The following is a 13,497-nucleotide window of genomic DNA, read 5'->3' as shown; positions in this document are numbered from 1 at the left end:
GTTGCTCAAAAGTTGCTCAACAAAAAGTTCATATTTGCAATCAATTTGATGATTTAATATCATAGAATTCAGTGAATAAGTAAGTAATGTCTATATTTACTGAGGGTAATACTAAATATACTATATAATATTTTATACAAATTTATAAATAATGTTATGAATACTGTACTATAATAAATTTGTAGTCAATCATGTAATAGAAAAGCAATATATAAGCAAATTTATAGTCAGTCATGTTATAGTCAGCTTTAATAGAAGTATAAAGGCTTTATCTTTTGTTCCTCGTTGTCAATCTAAGCATAACAGAGGCTTAAACTGTACTTCACTGTACCGCGGACATTTCTCTTCTTTTCTGCAGGATTGTTCTGCACTTTCCTTTCTCGGGCAATACCAGCTTTCGTTGGCTAACTCAAATTAGCTCCAGCATTGGCTGCTATTGTTAATGGGCTTTGTTCTGTGTCAGAATTACTCAAGCATGTGTCTTATTTCGTCATTTTGTTTACATTTTAGATTTTACAACCGCTGTCCACATGCATAGCAGTTTACCACAGGAAGACCAGAACGTCACAAAGTGTATACAAATTGCAAAGACAAGTATTGAAACCATTAGAGCAAAAAAAAAAAAAAAAAAAAAAAAAAAAAAAAACAACAAAAAACAACAAAAAAAAAACAACAAAAAACAAAAAAACAACAACAACAACAACTCACTTTTTGTCCTTATTTGGTGTGATAATTTGTTTAAATTCATGTAAAAGTTTAAAAAAAAGAACGAAAGTTGCTAGAAAATGAAAAGTTGCTCAAAGCGCTCGAAAGTGAAAAAGTTGCTCGAAATCGGAAAAGTTGCCCAAAAGTTGCCGAGCAACTTGTGGACAGTCCTACGCCGTATCGTCCAAGTAGTCGTCCATTGCTTATGAAACATTTATAAGTAAACTTAATTGGACCAAACCACGCGATCTGAACGTTAATTTTACTGAACTGGAGCATTTTCATCACGAGACACTTGAAAACGTTTATGGAGGATTTTTAAAATCACAAACTAAGAGAAGTTACAAGGACTTAAGAGCACTTTTGGAACAAAGATCCCCCCCCCCCCCCCCCCCCCATTCCGCTACACTTTTCGGTCATATCGCTCTTCCGCAAACGAACATGCTATTTATCTAGCTCAAAGGTCGACTTAAAAAAAGATTAGTTTGCTTGATAACCGAAGTTTTACGTTTTACGTTACGTGTTCTTTCAAGACGAAAAAAAGCGACTCGAATTAGTTTGGATAGTGAAAAATAATAATTGCACATGATCATCATTACCACTACCAGACTCCCTTGCACACTCTCTACTGTTCAGGTAATTAGCATCAATTGTCTTACTATTCTCATGAAGAAATAAAAATTTGAATAAAAAAGAAAATTCGATTTTTGTAGTAGTAGTAAAATGACGCCGTCGACCATGCAAAATCACCCTTCATAAAACTTACTCTTGTGGGCTTCCTGTGGAAAAAATATCTGATAAAAAGCACGCTAGGGATCACATGACTGCAGTATAAGATGGCTTCCGACTTGTTGTGGTTACTTTCCTCTGCTGTCGTATTCCTGTCTTTTCCTTCTCAGGTATGGATCTTTTCAACTATACAACTTATAATATATTTTAAGAATTGACCATTCGTGTATTTAAAGTTTTAGAAGTATTGTGTAAAATACGGGTTAAGAAAAAAATATGCTGACGTGCATATTAACTATGGTCGGAAAAAATACAAATGTCTAAAGATTATTTATTGTGTAAACTTTAAAAAATAGTCCCAAATACATTTGTGATAGGTTTATTGAAGCTTATAGTATTGGTGAACATATATATTCAATATATGCTTTAAACTATCTTCGTAAGTTGATTATTTCGTTACATATTATATATGTAAAATTTACATATTACGTATGTCAAATTTAAGTCAAACACGGGAATCCCAAAACTGATTCACAGTACAAGGGGTTGAAATATTTAGAAATAAATAAAATGAACTCGATGACTGTTTACTCTATCACATTATAAGGTACAACAATGGAATACCCCGCACTTCAAGCCATTCCTTTAAATGTTTGGATACGCGGATACGCAGCGAAGAGGACCACCGCTCCACCTGTAGATATGAAGGCATATGTTGGAGTGGATATGCGGATAATTCATATCTATAGGGGAGGGGGGGTCTCAGTCTTCACTGCGTATCCGCGTATCTGCGTATCCACTTCAACATATACCTTCATATCTATAGGTGAAGGGGTGGTCTTCTTCAATGCGTATCCGTGTATCCACTTCAACACATACCTTCATATTTATAGAAGGAGGGGTGGTCGTCTTCACTGTGTATCTGCGTATCCACTTCAACATAAACCTTCATATCTATAGGGGGAGGGGTGGTCTTCTTCACTGCATATCCGTGTACCCACTTCAATATATACCTCGTTCTTTAAAAGTTAACATTCTGCATATGCTTTCATATCTACAGGGGGAGGGGTGGTCTTCTTCACTGCATATCCGCATATTCAAACATTTAATGGAATGGTATGAAGTGCAGGGTATTCGATAGTTACTCCCATTATAAATGATTGATAAGCATTCAATGTTACCTTTAGATTAAAACTTAAGTATTTTGTTCTAGGAAACAATATGAGGTTTACATAATTTGTCTGTATCCTATATGTGAACCTCTGTGAAGCTCCCATATCTCAGCAATACTCTAGTTTTGAATTCTCTGTCATACAGGGTTAACCTTTGTATGGAATTACTTTGAATATACATGCATTCTAATAAAGGTCCGTGGAATTTCAAAGTGTTTGTATTGTTGAAGTTGTGCATTCCTTACTTTGCCATATAAATGAGTCTGTGATCAATGATTACAGTTGTATTTTACCAATATGAAAATGGTCTTAATTCAGTCTCCAAGTGGTTTGGTGGAAACTGGACCAACTATGTAAAAATTTGATATCCCATAATGTTTTGATAGACCCTTTTCGAGTTCCAAATTAACGCTGTGTTCCTTGATTACAGACTCATTTACTCAGGCTTAGCCTCGCATCAGTGTTTAAATATTCACAAATACCAACGGTAAAGTAAAGAATGCACAACTCCAACAATACAAACACTTTGAAATTAGATGGACCTTGACTGAGACACGTGAATATTCTACACAAAATCAAGGCTAAGCCTGAGTAAATGAGTCTGTAATTTGAAGGAACACAGCAGTAATTTGGAACTAGAAAAGGGTCTATTGTTAAATTTGTAGACATTGTTAAACCCATTGGTGGAGCGATAAATTAAGGTGATTGGTTGTCTTTGGAGCAGGATCGTCAATTTAAAATAATATAAATTATATTTCTCTGTTTAGAATTTCACATGAGGGCAATTTCACATGAGACATTAAAATTGATGGGTTTTTTAAATCAAGTTTAACCCTACAAAACCTATGTTATCTAAAAGCTAAAAAATCAGGCTTCAAGAAAATATAAAAATTTTATTGGTTTCGACCACACCCACTGCATGTGGGTGACTGACATCTTCGCCATTTTTAGCATAAAATGTTTCAAACAATAACTATAACTTTCAACTTTAATAACTAAAACATGCACTTTAAGTATAAGTATGCTCAAAATGCTTTAAAATATGCCCCTGATGATGCTCTTTAAGAATCATAAAAAATATTTCAAAACAAATCAATCTCTTCTTAGTAAGAACTAATTAAAAACTCGTTGCGGACATTACGTAATGTCCGCAACGTTTGACCTTTTACATTCCCATAGTGACCAAACCTGTGCTTCAAGAAAATAAATATTACAAATGCTCTTTTAGATTGATAAGAGCAATATATATCTGGAAACATTTTTTATGTATCTTGTTTTCTCTCCCCGCAATGCTACTTCAAAGATCGTTGCGGACATTACGTTGCGGACATTACATTTTTCCAAACCCTGCAAAAGGGTCCAAAACCTAAATCAAATACTGCCCAAATATTCACATGTATGTTCTAAATGTTCAAGAGGGTATGAAAACTGCTATTTAACACTCTTTACAGTTAAGCTTTGTTCCTCTCATTTCACTGTTATATTATTTGGTTGAGGAGAAAACCTTTTCAATGTCAACCAGCATAGGGATAGTAAAGGGACCTGCATTCTCCAATCTGATAGGTCCAAAGAAAATGCTTGAGATGTGAACTTCCTCAACATCATCTCTTGCTGGCCAGTCAAATCTGTTGGCCCCAGTTCTATACAAGTACTTCATCTTCACCATTTCCCCTTTGAAGCTAAGTACTCTCCCAATGTAGTACCTTTTGTTATTGTAACGAAACTTGTAATGTACAGCATAGTACTTCTCCGTCTCTATTAATGGAAGGGGGATTTTAAGTAACTCTCCTCGGTGAAGTTCCCATAGCATGCATTGTCTAAAAAGGATTAATGCCTGCTCATCTACTATTTGAGTTGGTAAAGCAAGACATCTGGCATAAATACAGAGATATACACCACAGTCATAGTCATTTCCTTTACCCTGCTGTGGGATTTCATCTTTGCCATTGCAGAAAAAATGCCACTTACTCAGGTCAACATTGGTGTCCAGCCCTTTAAGGACAGATGCCATTTTACCTATGGCCTTCTGTGTTGGAGGCTTAACAAAATCCCCAGGCTTACTGTCTAAAACCAAGACAATATTTTCCTTTGGTTGTGCTACAAGAAGAGTCCAGTGCTGAGAGGACCTCCCGTTGCATGGGACTATAATCATATCTGAGGACAGGGGGGAGCTGTGACTTTTTTGGAGTAGCTCTGAGATTTCATTGGCATTTCTTGCTTCAAAACTTTCCCAAGAAACTGTTATAATGTCTATTCCATTTTCTTTGCTTGCAATTTGAATAAGCTTCATATATTCATCAATTATGAAATTGGTTAGCCATTTGTCTGTGGATGTAACATCTGTGGCAGACTTAGAAACAGTATAGACTAAGCTTTCCAAATCAGAAGGCGCAATCAGTTGACTCCCATTGAAATCAATCAAGCCTTTCAGGACAGCCTCAACTTCATTTAATATATACTGGGGAGGGTTATATGGTGTTGATTGGCTGAAGACAGACCTAAGATTGTCTGGTAAACCCATCTCAACTGTGCACTGATGACATGTGTCATCAGATGAATTTCCATCTGAAGACTTTAGGGACTCTTTAACAAACTCAACATCATCACTGTCCCTTTCCTCTGAGTGGCCTAAGTTAGAATCTTGATCAGATTCAACATCGAAACTGTCATCTAAATCTTCTGCTTCATCTTCATCATCAGAATCATCATCAAAATCACTTTCAAGATATGGATAAACATCAAACGCTAGGCTTTGTGTGGCTGTCTGGGTAGTATAAAGGCGACAGGTAAGGAAACCCTCCCCATCAGGCTCGATACAGTGAAAACGAGAGATACCAGGAACTGAGGGTGCTTCAGAGAAACGTTTATTCAGACCTAATGAAGCCATCTTCTCATTAATTTCTTTCTCTGGGATAAAAGTAACCTCTACATTCATGGTAAGGCTGCTGGCCACTTGGAAGAATGACTGTGCATTGTACACAATGTTGGAATTTTCAGACATCACTGCATTCCATACAAGACGCTTTACTGTTCCACCAATGCCATCCACAGCACCCTTCCCATGTGAGGTGGCAAAGTAATTCCACTGGATATGAACTAATTCTTCTAATTTGTGTAAAAAGTTGGCCATAAATCTGTTCTTAAATTGAGAGCTTGGCCCATCAGAAAAAATGTAAACCTTGTTGACTCCAGGATGCCTCACTTTTAACCCTGAGATCACTTCCCACAAAAAGACAGCCACAGCCTTCTTATCGTGCTTCAACTCATCTGAAATGATAACACGTGATTCACATTTTCTGTCACCCTCTTGTTTTGTCCACATAGCTATTGTGAACAGGGTCACCTGATTCTGGCTCCAGTGAGCTGACTGAATTTCATCCTGATATTTACAAGTGTAGTTTTCTGCAAAATCTATCTGCACCACAGCTTCATCAGTATCAATACTTGTAAGTTTATCCTCAAAATACTTTGATTGCTTTCTTTTCAAAAAGACGTGCTCAAGGAAATATGGGACCTTCTCCTCCAAGGATGACAATGCTTCCTTAACTGTGCCTTCCTTGCAAAGTTTCTGCATTTTTTTGATAATCTTAGATTTATTCTTGATTTTTCCTGGCACCTGTACACTCACTTGCTCCCACTCATACCATGTGACAGCTGAATCCTCATATTCAAGCTCTTCTAGCCAAGATGGACAGCAGGCACATTTTCTCAGCATGCATTCTTCTGAATCAGAATCAATGCAGACAAAGTTGTTTACAAAATCACCAGAATAGCAAGGGAACCCTGTTATTTCTTTAGACAAACAATCACAAAGGAGTTTAATGTTCTCGTGGTACTTGCAAAGGCACACATTTCTTGGCAAGTCTGATGACAGAAGCACATTTGTTGGTCTCAATAAACTAAATTTGGTCAATCCAATCTTGATAGATGGGTTTTCCTTTAAAAAAAGAGCATGAGCTTCTTTCAGAGAGTAAAGAAGATGACGTTTCTGGAGATATTCCTTTCCTCCCTCCTTGTTACGGCACACAATGACATCTTTCCTTCCAGGAGACTGCCTTGACACCGAGTCAAGTAGGTAAAATTCTTTCACTTTTGCAGCAGTTTCTGCAGAGATGCTCTTGTTGCCAGAGGTCTTGCTTTTCTTGGGTTGTATTCCAGCAGCTGAGGCAAGCTTCACAATTACAGCTTTCCTCTTCCTTGGGCTCTTTGGCAGATAAGGCTTGACTTTCCCAACTGCTTTACCCAAGGCTTGAGGAGTGCTATACGCCCCAGTGTGGTCTGGGATATCTTTGCCAGAACCAGAAGCGCCATTTGACTTTTTAGCCTTTTGCAATAAACGAAATTTCCTAACACGGTCTCTGTTTGCCTTCTTTTTCTTTTCAATTTCCTCAGGAGTTTCAGACTTTGGTTTCTTTCTTGCAAGTCTTTTCCTTTCCTTGTCATTGCATTTGTATACATCATATTTTTCTTTGTCTTGTTTCAACTTACTTCGAAAAATCCTTGACCTATCAGTATTTGATTTGGGCATCTCTGTTATGAAATAATCACTCTAAAAATGTCATGTTTACTAAGCTTATTACAGAGCCAAAAGATTGGAATTAATCCTGTTCAGCAGTATTTCTATGCTGAGCATGCTCTGGGTCATCACTGAGCATGCTCTCATTTGGAAAGCTGCTGACAATGGCAAAAATAATAGAAACTGTGATATATAAGCAGTTTATAAGGCATGCACATACAGTAGGATATCATGCATTAGTACTTATAATGTAAAATGGAGGATTTTTTGTATTACAAACTTGTGATCTTTAGAAATGACTTTTATTTGAAATATATGCAATATGATCATTTTTAGGTAAAAAATAGCTAAAACTGACAATAAACAGCAAAGATATCAATAGATTTAATACAAGTTCCAAAAATGTAATGTCCGCAACGCTACCTATGTAATGTCCGCAACACAAACTTTTGCTTATAAAATCAAGTAGGACAGGGCGATTTTTAAATTTTTTTGTGGGAAATTAAAATTTGATCTTTACTTAATTTAAAAATAACAGTTATCCCCTAAACAATGTTTCCAAATCACAACAAATTGAAGATACATTTAGTGACTCAAATGTGTGGTTGATATCCAATGTAATGTCCGCAACATCTTTAAAATGAAAAATATCAATACTAGTTATTGAGAAATTGGAAATTTTTTTAATGATATTTATTTAACTATATATGAATTATGAGAAAAGACAACTTTAGTTGATTTACAATACTCAGGATGTTTTTTATAGAGCTTTAAAATCAGTTTTTTTGTCTCTGAACGTAATGTCCGCAACGTGAAATCACCCATGACAGCTAATGGAGCTAGTGACATTCTGTGTCATAGCTAGGGCATAATGCCATAGGCCAGCTCCTATGGGTTGCGACACCAGATTAATTCAGGCCCTAAGGCTGGGTGTTGTGGACGCACTTCCTAAACTGAGACTTTTTGCGGTTTTTTAAGACTGATGTGATAGAGAAATGATGTTTTGCCTGTAACTGCAGTAGTCCATTACTGCTTTGTTTTTCTGAAATGCACCCCCTTCTCTGAAATCACACTACAGGCCTGTATTTAATGTATTGATTTTTTTCAGGTGGTCTCTATGACAACCCATGGACGATATGCACTGAAACCTAACCATACAGTAAGTTATTATAATAATGCTAGTTGCATATTAATTGACCCCATTCAACTCCAAAAAGTCCTGTGATTGATAACAAGCAATATTAGCTTTTTTCTTCGCAGATCACTTAGCTGTAATTGACATTATTTTTTTTTAGGTTGGACTAACTTGTGCTGATTCTTACTGCAGTACTAACTGTTGTATAGACTCCTCTACAGGAGAACTAATTTGCTGTGATGAAGAGAGTGAAGACTATCTTTGGTGTGAGTATAATTTCAATACATAAATATCAATAAAAGTATCAGTTGCAAATATTATCACTTTCTGATTGGTCTAGAGCTGGGTAAATAGGATGATATACCAATAAATTACTTCAAGAAATCATGAAGGGCTTGTGCACGAAGCCAGCTCGCACTTGAAACCTTTTTTTTTGAAATTATCCCCTTGTTTTTGTAGTAAAATTTTTTTTGTGGTAAAAAAATGGATATGCCTCTGGAGTCCACAACATTTTGATGGCTAGATGAGGAAAATTGTGGTAAATGATTAATGATGGTAATAGGACGTTTGCACGATGGCGTCATTGACCTCTACTACCAGACTCCCTTGCACGCTTTCTTTTGTTCAGTTAATTAGCACCAATTGTCTTACTATTCTCATGAGGGAATACAAATTTAAATAAGAAAGAAAATTCGCAAAGCATCTTGGTAGTGGGAGTCAAATGACGCCATCATGCAAACGTCCTATTGAACTGAGTGAAGTGCAATTTGGACCAAAATCATACAAGTGATTACAAAATTGCATGACAGCGTAGTGGGAGTGCAATTTGTTAATCACAAGTATGATTTTGATCCAAAATTGCAGGACACGAAGTTCAATTACCACTTAATCATATCCTTTTTGTAATCATACACAAGAAAAAGACACAATAAAGAGTGCAGAATAATCAATATAATGTGGAAGAAGAAGTAAATCAATCAGGTTTTTCCTGGTATAGAATAAGTGATTTATCAGAAAATCATTGATATTCATAAATAATGCTAATCATTCTCTTCTCTGATTGGCTGAATATAAGAATTCTGTTCTGTGATTGGTTCTTTCAAAAAGATGCAATTAAGAGCTCAAAAGGATGCGATTAAAAGTTCCTAAAGATTTGATTTGGGAATTAATCGCACTCCTTTGAACCAATCAGATTGCAGGATTTGGTAATGATTACAAAAAGGATATGATTAAGAGGACAATACCACGGGCTAAGCTGGGCAGGGCCACAAATGTTTCATGTTTTATCATTGCGATCATCTTATTTTTTTGTATATTTTTCATTCATAACTCCCTACACTCACTTATGACATAATGTTTCATTTTCAATTTATTTACACTGTTTTTTTTTTAAATTTTACATAATAGAATACGCCTGAAGTGAGATGACGTTTACCCCCGTCTCTAGACCATAATCCTTTTCACACTGCTTTTGTTCTTTAATTATGACTATTGTTCCTGTATTCTCTAAGGAATCAAAAAATTTAAAATGAAAGAATTTTAAAAACTATTATGGTTTAGAGTTGGGCGTAAATCGTCATCTTGCTTTAGGCTTATTACAAAAATATATGTAGCTCGAATAATATTTAGAATTTTTACTATAATTAACATATAATAGGTGTAAGTGTACGACAGCCAAAGGAGCTAAAGCTTTCTAGTTAGCTGTCGTAATTTTCATTTTGGGTCAAAAAAGAAAAAAGGAGGAAAAAAAACTACAAGGCTATAATATAATAATGATGATGATAATAATAATAATAATAATAATAATAATAATAATAATAATGACGATGACGATGACGATGACGATGATGATGATGATGATAATGATAATGATGATTATACTTGTAATAATATAGTTACAATAATGTTGTTTTGTTGATTCATTTTTTTAATTATTGTTTTCAGGGTTTTGGGTAGCTGTTATTGTCTTTGTTCTTGTGCTCTCAATGTGTTTTGGAGCATGTTGTTGTAAAATTCACCGTAGACGAGTCCGCAGACATTTCCTAGTGGTGACTCAAGAAAACCCTCCAACAATTACAACCTATGGCACAGAGGTAAGTAGATATATATACTTAGTCAATTCAATATACTTTGTCATCGACCAGCTCAAGCCTTTGTGACTGGACCAAAAGGAACTTTGGGGTAAAAATCGCTGAAGTGATTGATTACCATATCTGATTAGATATGTGATGGGCTTCACAGAACAGAACTTTGCTGGTGAGCCGTCACTGTTGAAGGAGATAGATGTTTTTTTAATGTTTTCAAAATTTGGAACTTGATCCTGTAACTAAATAAAAATTATAATTATCTTTTGTTTTCGTTTTGCAAAACCTGAAGACATATGTTTAAGTGTTACAGTTCACCTTTGTCTTATTAAACAAGCTTAAAATAATGGCAAAATAGTTGACAGTTACATTTGTATATGATAACTTATTTTTGGTTAAAGGTTACTGGTCAAAATGTCCAGTAAGGAAAAGATTTGACTGGCAGAGTACCAGTTCTGTCCAGACGTTGTCCTATTTCTGCCCATCATGAACATCTAATGGAGGGTGAAATGATTAAGCACTCTAGTGATTTCCACCCATACTTCCTTTCAGTCCAGTCGCATAGGCTTAATCCTGTCAACGACTAGATTTTTCATTGTTTGAGGGTGGCAAGACTTTCAAAGATCAATATAGCCATCTATAGTAGTTTTCACTAATTGAAACAATGACACTGATTTCAAGGACGTTTTTTAATGAATCCAGTAGTGCTGGCTTTAAGAGGGTGGAATTCAAGTCTTGACAGTACATGTATTACATTTCTTTGATCATCATTATCATAAAGTTGTATTCTATTGCTTCTTGATGTATTTAGTTCCTGAAGGACGTAGATTATCATAAGTGAAATGCAGACTACACATCTGTTAAGCACACCACAGGGAGCCCAATTTAAATGTAGATTCTTTCTACATATATAGGATTAAGCAATGCTAGAATTATATTAACAAATGTGTGCTTGATTGACCAGCTGTTTGCTGGTATTTTAAATTAGCACACTTTCTAAACCAACTTTTTCAGCCATTAACATGTTTTCCAGATCTTATTTTTATCTTTCACTTTTATCTAAATCGGGCTCCCTGTGGTCAAACAAGACAGGTTTCACCGAGAGGAGGATCCACTAGTATCCCAAAATGCATTGCAAGTGAGATATGTTTTTCATTTATACAGCTAAAATGAATATTTTCGAAATTGAAAAATCAAATGAACTTAAGTAGAATGTATGTCATGCTTCTTATGAATTTCTATTTATTTCAATTTTATTTATTTTATTTATTTCTATTTAAAGAAACTCGTCAAAATACTGATTAAATACTTTTTGAGTAATTTAGGCTTGAGTGTAGACTCTACTCTTGCGACCAACACAAGTAAATTTGTATGTTGAATGCTTAGTACTAATGAGCATTTGTTTGATATTTTAGTCTATAGCTCCTGTAATGAGAGGAATTCCTCCTGGATACCACCAAATGCCACAACCAGAATACCCACAGGCGAAACTGCCATGTTATACACCAGTAGATACGAACAAGGGCAACCCACCGCCTTATCAGTAAAGCTGTATAATAACTAAGACAAATAATAGACCCCTTGCAGTTTGTCGGAATGCATCTCAATTTGGAGGACTCCAATTCTCATGTCCTCCAAATTGAGCAGCTTTGACGTCACATGAAAGGGGTCCATACATTGTGTAAATGTATATCCCTGGGCCTGGTTGTATGTAGGGTGAATAGCTCTAACCAATGGATAAATCCTTATCCAGTGAATAAATCGATGCTGTTATACAATAAAGTTATCCACTGGATAAGATTTATCCCGCTGGATAGTGCTACAGATCTACCCTTCGTACAACTGGGCTTTGTACATGTAGATGAGAACAAAGACAATCCACCTTCTCATCAGTAAAACTGTATATAATAACTATGACAAATGATACTGTAATTGTAAACTGAAATCTTCAGGAAAAGGAAACAAATACTTAAATAATATGATTTTTTTCCCATTGATTGTGCTCCTGGGAGACATTGCAAGCCAGTGTTGCAGTGTATTGTACGAAATACAGAATGAAAAACGCTAACGAAACAGCACTTCTGGCACCCAGGGTAATTATTGCAGAGCAGTAGCCTTCCAATTCATTAATCATTATTTAACTTCAATAAACCTTATGAAAAAGGTTGTGACCATAAAAATACCTTAGTTCATCAGTAATAGAAGACACCATTGCCTTCACTGCAAAGAGCATGTCGAAATACGTGATTTTGCAAAGTTTCGGTGCAGTAACCTTAAATGATAAAAATAACAAAACCCAAAAAACTACAGCTTGTCAGAAATTAGAAAGCTAGATTTTAAGAAAACCATTCAAGGTTATACAAGTCTCGCCGTTTCATGTTTTTGGTACATTTTAAGTGCTTTTAACTATATTCACTTGTGTACATTGTAAACCAAATAATGAAAATGATTATTTATTATAAATGAACCACTAAAATGAAATGACTGTGAAAAGCTCAGTGCGCTAAGCGTGCCGTGCAGTGACCGTGATGTTTTGTAGCATTTCAATTGGCTGATTTTTTCTCGCGTAATGCATGTGCTTGGTCTTGTAGTGCCGTGACTGTGGCGGGACCATGTCCGCACCGTCCCGAATTCGCTTGACTGGTCACGAAACAATGGTTTCACGTCGTGGTTGAACTTGATGTATAAAAGAATCAAGTTCAGTCTCGACTTCAAACCATTGTTTCGTGGTCAGTCAAGCGAATTCGGGATAGGTCTATTGTTCTGGGCTGACTAGCCTCGTGTTCACGTGAAAACATAATAGCGTTTTCACATGTCAGAGACCCCAGTCAGTCCAGAACAATAGTCATACAAATTGGTTGCCATATTTTGATTCGGTGTATACTGAAGCTTTTGTGCTGCAAGCTGGTTATGTTAGCTAGAATGATGGCAATAAACTTTGAATACAAAAAAACAATTTCATCACGTGACATGTTTTTTTTCTGTTATCCTTTAAAACCGAAAATGAAATTTATTGTTTAAGGACTGGCAAGATTGTCGGCAGTGGCCATGGCATTTCATTTCTAATATTGTACATGATACAATTTACTCGATTCTGATTGGCTGAGAGAAATATAGTCCTACGCAGCCTCTATTAGTGTTGTCACGCAACGCTCT

At 35.7% G+C, this 13,497-nt stretch overlaps 2 protein-coding genes across 2 annotated transcripts; one reads left to right on the top strand and one right to left on the bottom strand.

Annotated features, from left to right (window-relative positions):
• The first annotated feature begins 1,518 nt into the window (after window positions 1–1,518).
• On the top strand, window positions 1,519–13,302 carry LOC116307609 (uncharacterized). The gene is made up of 5 exons (XM_031717878.2): window positions 1,519–1,604; window positions 8,231–8,281; window positions 8,418–8,523; window positions 10,202–10,350; window positions 11,757–13,302. The coding sequence occupies exons 1-5, from the start codon at window positions 1,542–1,544 to the stop codon at window positions 11,886–11,888; spliced, it is 501 nt and encodes a 166-aa protein (XP_031573738.2). The 5' UTR covers window positions 1,519–1,541; the 3' UTR covers window positions 11,889–13,302.
• Window positions 3,570–6,799, bottom strand: LOC116295218 (uncharacterized). Its single transcript, XM_031702981.2, has one exon. The coding sequence runs from the start codon at window positions 6,319–6,321 to the stop codon at window positions 4,090–4,092; it is 2,232 nt and encodes a 743-aa protein (XP_031558841.2). The 5' UTR covers window positions 6,322–6,799; the 3' UTR covers window positions 3,570–4,089.
• Window positions 13,303–13,497: the final 195 nt, after the last annotated feature.

Source organism: Actinia tenebrosa, unplaced genomic scaffold (assembly GCF_029948245.1).
Source record: "Actinia tenebrosa isolate PJP-AT-01 unplaced genomic scaffold, QUT_ActTen_1.0 PGA_scaffold16__25_contigs__length_10494907, whole genome shotgun sequence".
In the NCBI taxonomy this organism is placed as follows: Eukaryota; Metazoa; Cnidaria; class Anthozoa; order Actiniaria; family Actiniidae; genus Actinia; species Actinia tenebrosa.
This window is presented reverse-complemented; position numbering and strand designations above follow the sequence as displayed.

Bases quoted from the DNA above. Each gene is read 5' to 3' on its own strand.
- LOC116307609 (XM_031717878.2), top strand. From the start codon at position 1,542: ATGGCTTCCGACTTGTTGTGGTTACTTTCCTCTGCTGTCGTATTCCTG. The intron at 1,605-8,230 runs GTATGGATCTTT...GATTTTTTTCAG, and splicing joins TCCTGTCTTTTCCTTCTCAG to GTGGTCTCTATGACAACCCA. The intron at 8,524-10,201 runs GTGAGTATAATT...TATTGTTTTCAG, and splicing joins GAGTGAAGACTATCTTTGGT to GGTTTTGGGTAGCTGTTATT.
- LOC116295218 (XM_031702981.2), bottom strand. From the start codon at position 6,321: ATGCTGAGAAAATGTGCCTGCTGTCCATCTTGGCTAGAAGAGCTTGAA.